This window comes from Oncorhynchus gorbuscha, linkage group LG03 (assembly GCF_021184085.1).
Source record: "Oncorhynchus gorbuscha isolate QuinsamMale2020 ecotype Even-year linkage group LG03, OgorEven_v1.0, whole genome shotgun sequence".
Lineage (NCBI taxonomy): Eukaryota > Metazoa > Chordata > Actinopteri > Salmoniformes > Salmonidae > Oncorhynchus > Oncorhynchus gorbuscha.
The window spans coordinates 6,378,090-6,388,089 of NC_060175.1; the positions used below are offsets into that span (position 1 = coordinate 6,378,090).

The 10,000-nt window shown below is 43.8% G+C and overlaps 2 protein-coding genes across 12 annotated transcripts in view; one reads left to right on the top strand and one right to left on the bottom strand.

Moving 5' to 3' along the window:
- Positions 1-9,567, bottom strand: part of pusl1 (pseudouridine synthase like 1) — a 68,180-nt gene extending 58,613 nt beyond the window's left edge. For all 3 annotated transcript variants that reach the window (XM_046338821.1, XM_046338822.1, XM_046338820.1), the window contains exons 1-2: positions 9,085-9,567; positions 8,894-8,951 (exon numbers count right to left, since the gene is read on the bottom strand). In XM_046338821.1, the coding sequence (XP_046194777.1) occupies positions 8,894-8,951; positions 9,085-9,143 (117 nt within the window). In that variant the 5' untranslated portion in view covers positions 9,144-9,567. The remainder of the gene's footprint in view (positions 1-8,893; positions 8,952-9,084) is intronic.
- Positions 9,568-9,671: 104 nt separating this feature from the next.
- Positions 9,672-10,000, top strand: part of LOC124025204 (arf-GAP with coiled-coil, ANK repeat and PH domain-containing protein 3-like) — a 159,313-nt gene continuing 158,984 nt past the window's right edge. For all 9 annotated transcript variants that reach the window (XR_006837160.1, XM_046338823.1, XM_046338828.1 and 6 more), the window contains exon 1: positions 9,672-9,921. Coding sequence is in view for 8 of the 9 variants with exons in the window: in XM_046338823.1 (XP_046194779.1) it covers positions 9,875-9,921 (47 nt within the window). In the remaining variant the exon portion in view is untranslated. The remainder of the gene's footprint in view (positions 9,922-10,000) is intronic.

Genomic DNA, 10,000 nt, shown 5'->3' on the forward strand with positions numbered 1-10,000 from the left:
TGGCTGGTAGTCTCTACAGTCAGTATCTCCAGAGTCTCTCAGTCAGTATCTCTCTCTGGCTGGTAGTCTCTACAAACAGTCAGTATCTCCAGACCTCTTCTCTCTGGCTGGTAGTCTCTACAAACAGTCAGTATCTCCAGACCTCTCCTCTCTCTGGCTGGTAGTCTCTTCAGTCAGTATCTCCAGACCTCTCCTCTCTCTGGCTGGTAGTCTCTTCAGTCAGTATCTCCAGACCTCTCCTCTCTCTGGCTGGTAGTCTCTACAAACAGTCAGTATCTCCAGACCTCTCCTCTCTATCTGGCTGGTAGTCTCTACAGTCAGTATCTCCAGACCTCTCCTCTATCTGGCTGGTAGTCTCTTCAGTCAGTATCTCCAGACCTCTCCTCTCTCTGGCTGGTAGTCTCTTCAGTCAGTATCTCCAGACCTCTCCTCTCTCTCTGGCTGGTAGTCTCTACAGTCAGTATCTCCAGACCTCTCCTCTATCTGGCTGGTAGTCTCTACAGTCAGTATCTCCAGACCTCTCCTCTCTCTGGCTGGTAGTCTCTACAGTCAGTATCTCCAGACCTCTCCTCTATCTGGCTGGTAGTCTCTAGAGTCAGTATCTCCAGACCTCCTCTCTCTCTGGCTGGTAGTCTCTACAAACAGTCAGTATCTCCAGACCTCTCCTCTCTCTCTGGCTGGTAGTCTCTTCAAACAGTCTAAATCCCTCTGTCTGTGTGTCTGTCCACCAAGCCACACCAGCCTAGTCTAAATCCCTCTGTCTGTGTGTCTGTCCACCAAGCCACACCAAGCAGCAGCATGTCACCACAACAATAACTTGTCTTTCTCTCAGAGTCAGACTGACATATTCCATAACCCTGACAGATCTCTCTCTGGAGCAACTATATGGTGGATGAGTAACCAGGCTAGCCTAGTCCCAGCAACTATAAGGTGGATGAGTAACCAGGCTAGCCTAGTCCCAGCAACTATAAGGTGGATGAGTAACCAGGCTAGCCTAGTCCCAGCAACTATAAGGTGGATGAGTAACCAGGCTAGCCTAGTCCCAGCAACTATAAGGTGGATGAGTAACCAGGCTAGCCTAGTCCCAGCAACTATAAGGTGGATGAGTAACCAGGCTAGCCTAGTCCCAGCAACTATAAGGTGGATGAGTAACCAGGCTAGCCTAGTCCCAGCAACTATAAGGTGGATGAGTAACCAGGCTAGCCTAGTCCCAGCAACTATAAGGTGGATGAGTAACCAGGCTAGCCTAGTCCCACCAACTAGAAGGTGGATGGATGAGTAACCAGGCTAGCCTAGTCCCACCAACTATAAGGTGGATGAGTAACCAGGCTAGCCTCGTCCCACCAACTATAAGGTGGATGGATGAGTAACCAGGCTAGCCTAGTCCCACCAACTATAAGGTGGATGAGTAACCAGGCTAGCCTCGTCCCACCAACTATAAGGTGGATGGATGAGTAACCAGTCTAGCCTAGTCCCAGCAACTATAAGGTGGATGGATGAGTAACCAGGCTAGCACAGTACGGCTCAGTTTGGCTCAATAGCGTGAAAAATGTAACTCTCCTACCAGCGGCACTTTGAATGCAGAGGAACACAGACAGAAGCATCTCAATTCAAACAGTCACTTCCACTTTATCCATGAAATGGTGACGATGTCGTGGAATGTTGTGTGTTCCCAGAGGCTGGTTTTTAAGTCCGAAATTGAGAAATTGAGATGCTGGATAAATAATGTATTCGGTTGCTGGTGTGGGTTTTTGAATAATGCACTAGAGACTAAGAGACTGTATACAGTACGGTACAGTGAGTCCAATAGCTCTATGGAATAAGGCCTATTTTATATCGAATACAACTGAATGGAGAGAGACCTGTAGTCTCAATTTTAGTAGATCATTCATACTGTATACAGTGGGGCAAAAAAGGTTTTTAGTCAGCCACCAATTGTGCAAGTTCTCCCACATAAAAAGATGAGAGAGGCCTGTAATTTTCATCATAGGTACACTTCAATTATGACAGACAAAATGAGAAGAAAAATCCAGAAAATCACATTGTAGGATTTCTAATGAATTTCTTTGCAAATTACGGTGGACAATAATCTGAACGTAAGGAGCTACAGAGGGTAGTGGGTACGGCCCAGTACAATAAAGGTAAAATAAATAAAATCACTGGGGCCAAGCTTCCTGCCATCCAGGACCTATATAATATGAGGTGTCAGAGGAAGGCCCTGAAAATTGTCAGAGACTTCAGTCACCCAAGTTATAGACTGTTTTCTCTGTGTTACCAGAGCTCGAAGTCTAGGACCAAAAGGCTCCTCGACAGCTTCCAAGCCATAAGAAGAACAATTAATAAAATCGCCACCAGACAATTTACATTGAACCCTCCATTTATTTTTTTTACACTGCTGCTATTCGCTGTTTATTATCTATGCCTAGTCACTTCACCCCGATCTACATGTACACATTACCTCAACTAACCGGTACCCCCTGTATATAGCCTCCACATTGACTCTGTACCGGTACCCCCTGTATATAGCCTCCACATTGACTCGGTACCGGTACCCCCCCTGTATATAGTCTCCACATTGACTCTGTACCGTAATACCCTGTATATAGCCTCCACATTGACTCTGTACCGGTACCCCCTGTATATAGCCTCCACATTGACTCTGTACCGGTACCCCCTGTATATAGCCTCCACATTGACTCTGTACCGGTACCCCCTGTATATAGCCTCCACATTGACTCTGTACTGGTACCCCCTGTATATAGCCTCCACATTGACTCTATACCGGTACCCCCTGTATATAGCCTCCACATTGACTCTGTACCGTAATACCCTGTATATAGCCTCCACATTTACTCTGTACCGTAATACCCTGTATATAGCCTCCACATTGACTCTGTACTGGTACCCCCTGTATATAGCCTCCACATTGACTCTGTACCGGTCCCCCCTGTATATAGCCTCCACATAGACTCTATACCGTAACACCCTGTATATAGCCTCCACATTGACTCTGTACTGGTACCCCCTGTATATAGCCTCCACATTGACTCTGTACTAGTACCCCCTGTATATAGCCTCCACATTGACTCTGTACTGGTACCACCTGTATATAGCCTCCACATCGACTCTGTACCGGCTAGCCTAGTCCCAGCAACTATAAGGTGGATGGATGAGTAACCAGGCTAGCCTAGTCCCAGCAACTATAAGGTGGATGGATGAGTAACCAGGCTAGCCTAGTCCCAGCAACTATAAGGTGGATGGATGAGTAACCAGGCTAGCACAGTACGGCTCAGTTTGGCTCAATAGCGTGAAAAATGTAACTCTCCTACCAGCGGCACTTTGAATGCAGAGGAACACAGACAGGAGCATCTCAATTCAAACAGTCACTTCCACTTTATCCATGAAATGGTGACGATGTCGTGGAATGTTGTGTGTTCCCAGAGGCTGGTTTTTAAGTCCGAAATTGAGAAATTGAGATGCTGGATAAATAATGTATTCGGTTGCTGGTGTGGGTTTTTGAATAATGCACTAGAGACTAAGAGACTGTATACAGTACGGTACAGTGAGTCCAATAGCTCTATGGAATAAGGCCTATTTTATATTGAATACAACTGAATGGAGAGAGACCTGTAGTCTCAATTTTAGTAGATCATTCATACTGTATACAGTGGGGCAAAAAAAGTTTTTAGTCAGCCACCAATTGTGCAAGTTCTCCCACATAAAAAGATGAGAGAGGCCTGTAATTTTCATCATAGGTACACTTCAATTATGACAGACAAAATGAGAAGAAAAATCCAGAAAATCACATTGTAGGATTTCTAATGAATTTCTTTGCAAATTACGGTGGACAATAATCTGAACGTAAGGAGCTACAGAGGGTAGTGGGTACGGCCCAGTACAATAAAGGTCAAATAAATAAAATCACTGGGGCCAAGCTTCCTGCCATCCAGGACCTATATAATATGAGGTGTCAGAGGAAGGCCCTGAAAATTGTCAGAGACTTCAGTCACCCAAGTTATAGACTGTTTTCTCTGTGTTACCAGAGCTCGAAGTCTAGGACCAAAAGGCTCCTCGACAGCTTCCAAGCCATAAGAAGAACAATTAATAAAATCGCCACCAGACAATTTGCATTGAACCCTCCATTTATTTTTTTTACACTGCTGCTATTCGCTGTTTATTATCTATGCCTAGTCACTTCACCCCGATCTACATGTACACATTACCTCAACTAACCTGTACCCCTGCACACTGACTCTGTACTGGTAACCCCTGTATATAGCCTCCACACTGACTCTGTACCGGTACCCCCTGTATATAGCCTCCACATTGACTCTGTACCGTAACACCCTGTATATAACCTCCACATTGACTCTGTACTGATACCCCCTGTATATAGCCACCACATTGACTGTACTGATACCCCCTGTATATAGCCTCCACATTGACTCTGTACCAGTCCCCCCTGTATATAGCCTCCACATTGACTCTGTACTGGTACCCCCTGTATATAGCCTCCACATTGACTCTGTACCGTAATACCCTGTATATAGCCTCCACATTGACTCTGTACTGGTACCCCCTGTATATAGCCTCCACATTGACTCTGTACTGGTACCCCCTGTATATAGCCTCCACATAGACTCTGTACCGTAATACCCTGTATATAGCCTCCACATTGACTCTGTACTGGTACCCCCTGTATATAGCCTCCACATTGACTCTGTACCGTAATACCCTGTATATAGCCTCCACATTGACTCTGTACTGGTACCCCCTGTATATAGCCTCCACATTGACTCTGTACTGGTCGTTAATGTTTTCGCAATACCCCATAATGATATCGCAATATCCCATAATGATATCGATATACCCCATAATGATATCGCAATACCCCATAATGATATATCGCAATACCCCATAATGATATCGCTATACCCCATAATGATATCGCAATACCCCATAATGATACCGCAATACTCCATAATGATATCGCAATACTCCATAATGATATCGCAATACCCCATAATGATATCGCAACATCCCATAATGATATCGCAACACCCCATAATGATATCGCAACACCCCATAATGATATCGCAATACCCCATAATGATATCGCAATACCCCATACTGATATCGCAATACCCCATAATGATACCGCAATACCCCATAATGATACCGCAATACCCCATAATGACATCGCCCCATAATGATATCGCAATACCCCATAATGATATCGCGATACCCCATACTGATATCGCGATACCCCATAATGATATCGCAATACCCCATACTGATATCGCTATACCCCATACTGATATCGCAATACCCCATACTGATATCGCAATACCCCATACTGATATCGCAATACCCCATAATGATATCGCAATACCCCATAATGATATCGCAATACCCCATAATGATATCGCAATACCCCATAATGATATCGCAATACCCCATAATGATATCGCAATAACCCATAATGATATCGCAATACCCCATAATGATATCGCAATACCCCATAATGATATCGCAATACCCCATAATGATATCACAATACCCCATAATGATATCGCAATACCCCATAATGACAAAGTGAAAACAGTTTTTTTTTTGAATTTATAAAACATTAAAAAACAGAAATACCTTATTTACATAAGTATTCAGACACTTTGCTATAAGACTCGAAATTAAATTGAGCTCAGGTGCGTCCTGTTTCCATTGATCACCCTTGAGATGTTTATACAACTTGGCTGGAGTCCACCTGTGGTAAATTCAATTGATTGGACATGATTTGGAAAGGTACTCACAGTTGACAGTGCATGTCAGAGCAAAAACCAAGCCATGAGGTCGAAGGAATTGTCCGTAGAGCCCCGAGACAGAATTGTGTCGAGGCACAGATCTGGGGAAGGCTACCAAAACATTTCTGCAGCATTTAAGGTCCCCAAGAACACAGTGGCCTCCATCATTCTTAAATGGAAGAAGTTTGCAACCACCAAGACTCTTCCTAGAGCTGACCACCCGGCCAAACTGAGCAATCGGGGGAGAAGGGCCTTGGTCAGGGAGGGGAGGCGACCATTAGAACCTGATGGTCACTCTTACAGAGCACCAGAGTACCTCTGTAGAGATGGGAGAACCTTCCAGAAGGGCAACCATCTCTGCAGCACTCCACCAATCGGGTTTTTATGGTTGAGTGGCCAGACGGAAGCTACTACTTAGTAAAAGGCACATGACAGCCCTCTTGGAGTTTGCCAAAAGGCACCTAAAGGACTCTGACCATGAAAAAAAAACTCAGCTCAGTCAAAACTGTTCGCTGCTCTGGCTCCCCAATGGTGGAACAAACTCCCTCACGACGCCAGGACAGCGGAGTCAATCACCACCTTCCGGAGACACCTGAAACCCCACCTCTTTAAGGAATACCTAGGATAGGATAAAGTAATCCTTCTCACCCCCCCCCCTTAAAATATTTAGATGCACTATTGTAAAGTGGTTGTTCCACTGGATGTCATAAGGTGAATGCACCAATTTGTAAGTCGCTCTGGATAAGAGCGTCTGCTAAATGACTTAAATGTAAATGTAAATGTAAAAACAAGTTTCTCTGGTCTGATGAAACCAAGACGGAACTCTTTGGCCTGAATGCCTTCTGGAGGAAGCCTGGCACCATCCCTATGGTGAAGCATGGTGGTGGCAGCATCATGCTGTGGGGATGTTTTTCAGCGGCAGGGACTGGGAGACTAGTCAGGATCGAGGGAAAGATGAACGAAGCAAAGTACAGAGATCCTTGATGAAAACCTGCTCCAGAGCACTCAGGACCTCAGACTGGGGCAAAGGTTTACCTTCCAACAGGAAAACGACCCTAAGCACACAGCCAAGACAACACAGGAGGGGCATCGGGACAAGTCTCTGAATGTCCTTGAGTGGCCCAGCCAGAGCCCGATCGAACATCTCTGGAGAGACCTGAAAATAGCTATTCAGCGACGCTCTCCATCCAACCTGACAGAGCTTGAGGATTTGCAGAGAAGAATGGGAGAAACTCCCCAAATGCAGGTGTGCCAAGCTTGTAGCGTCATACCCAAGAAGATTTGAGGCTGTAATCACTGCCAAAGGTGCCTCAGCAAAGTACTGAGTAAAGGGTCTGAATACTTTTGTATGTTTTTTAATGAAATTGTTTTTGCTTCGTCATTATGGGGTATTATGATGTTATTATGGGGTAGCCTAGTGGTTAGAGTGTTGGACTAGTAACCGGAAGGTTGCAAGTTCAAACCCCCGAGCTGACAAGGTACAAATCTATCATTCTGCCCCTGAACAGGCAGTTAACCCACTGTTCCTAGGCCGTCATTGAAAATAAGAATTTGTTCTTAACTGACTTGCCTGGTTAAATAAAGGTAAAACATTGTGATGTCATTATGGAGTATTGTGATTAAAGGTTGACCGATTAATCGGCATCCCGCTAATAGCATTTCAAACGTCACTCGCTCTGAGACTTGGAGTAGTTGTTCCCCTTGCTCTGCATGGGTAACGCTGCTTCGAGGGTGGCTGTTGTCGATGTGTTCCTGGTTCGAACCCAGGGAGGAGCAAGGAGAGGGACGGAAGCTATACTGTTACACTGGCAATACTAAAGTGCCTACAAGAACATCCAATAGTCAAAGGTATATGAAATACAAATGGTATAGAGAGAAATAGTCCTATAATTGCTATAATAACTACAACCTAAAATTTCTTACCTGGGAATATTGAAGTCTCATGTTACAAGGAACCACCAACTTTCATATGTTCTCATGTTCTGAGCAAGGAACTGAAACGTTCGCTTTCTTACATAGCACATATTGCACTTTTACTTTCATCTCCAACACTTTGTTTTTGCATTATTTAAACCAAATTGAACATGTTTCATTATTTATTTGAGGCTAAATTGATTTTATTGATGTATTATATTAAGTTAAAATAAGTGTCCATTCAGTATTGTTGTAATTGTCATTATTACAAATAAATAAAAAGCGTCCGATTTTAATCGGTATCGGCTTTTTTGGGTCCTCCAATAATCGGTATCGGCGTTGAAAAATCATAATCGGTCAACCCCTAATTGTGATGTCATTATGGGGTATTGTGATGTCATTATGGGGTATTGTGATGTCATTATGGGGTATTGGGTGTAGATTGATGAGGGGGAAAAAATCTAAATCATTTTCAGAATAACGTAGCAAAAGTCAAGGGGTCTGAATACTTTCAGAATGCTCTGTATTGTCCAGTCATTCCAGTAGACATAAACTCAACAAAAAAAGAAACGTCCCCTTTTCAGGATCCTGTCTTTCAAAGATAATTCGTAAAAATCTGAATAACTTCACAGATCTTCATTGTAAAGGGTTTAAACACTGTTTCCCAGGCTTGTTCAATGAACCATAAACAATTAATGAACATGCACCTGTGGAACGGTCGTTAAGACCATTTACAGATGGTAGGAAATTAAGGTCACAGTTATGAAAACTGGAGATGCACTGCAATACTTAGAATGTATGCACACATGACTGTAAGTCGCTTTGGATAAAAGCGTCTGCTAAATGGCATATTATACTTAATGCAGCTGGTGGCCACACCAGATAGAGACTGTTACTTCTGATTTTGACCCCCCCCCCTTTGTTCAAGGACACATTATTCTAATTCTGTTAGTCACATGTCTGTGGAACTTGTTCAGTTTATGTCTCGGTTGTTAAATCTTGTTATGTTCATACATATATTTACACATGTTAAATTTGCTGAAAATAAACGCAGAAGACAGTGAGAGGACGTTTATTTTATTTTTTTACTGAGTTGATTTGATTCATCAACTCTCTAGTTTAGTCCTTCCCTTCCCCAGTCAGACCGGGGTCCCGGGTAACAGACGGTGAACACTCACCTCCAAGTAGTTCTGGACACCCTTGACTGCTTGGTGTGGAGGAGCCTTCATAACGCCACTGGAAGAGACAAGAACAGAGAGCGTATAGATAACAGAATATAATGGAGTTGGATGACAACAGAACCGAACATAATAACAGATGTACACTTCTGAGATGTAAACTGCACAGGAATAGCCATTAATCTATGTACCTGTACTTTGTCCCGAGGTATTGGAAGAAGATGAGATAACGGACACTGCCATTGTGCATGATTATTGAGCACTGCTTCAAAGACAAACTCTTGTTTTGCAACTCAACGGCTATATAGGGCTAAATGTGCCCCAACCTGAACCTCTGCTTGTTGCCGTTTTCTATTTTAACAAAGAGAGATTTGACAGAGGTTATGTTTGATAATTCCACAGAAAAATCCCATTGTACACCTTTAACTTCACACGCAACGCGACCTGGTCACTACTAGTTACCACAGCCACAAAGTCAACAAAAAACCGCCTATTTCTACAATTTATCTTCTTCGACTGTGAGTTTAAACCTAGCCCTAACCTTGCTCCTTACATTTTCCACACTGCTAACCTTAAACCTAACTTTAAATGAATACCAAAAAGCAAAACAAAACAACTCATGAATATTTACAATGTAGCCACTGCGTGGCCGTGGAAAACATGCGACATGCTAAAGTCTGTCGCCTTATGATGCCATCACTGTGATTGGCAGAGGGGTGTGTCGTGCATGCCGAGCGGACACGCCCCTCTTACCGATCTCGGCATCCGTGGACCGAGAGTAAGAGCAGCCTTAGTAATTTGACAAGCATTGAGACCACATTCTGTGTCACCGTGACAGAAGCTGCTGCTGCCGCGCGTCCGACGGAGAGGGAATACTGCTACTGTACCGGACTCGTTTCATCCAACCGTTTATAACGACAGCAGCCCCGGGCAATGACATTAACCTATTGAAAGAGGAATTACTCGAAGGAAAACGCAAAGATGACGGTGGACTTTGAAGAATGTATTAAAGACTCTCCACGATTCAGGTAAGAAAGAATGCGCTCATGGCATCGCGGCGCAACAGCATATATATATTTCACATGTGACCCATCACATGTCATATTC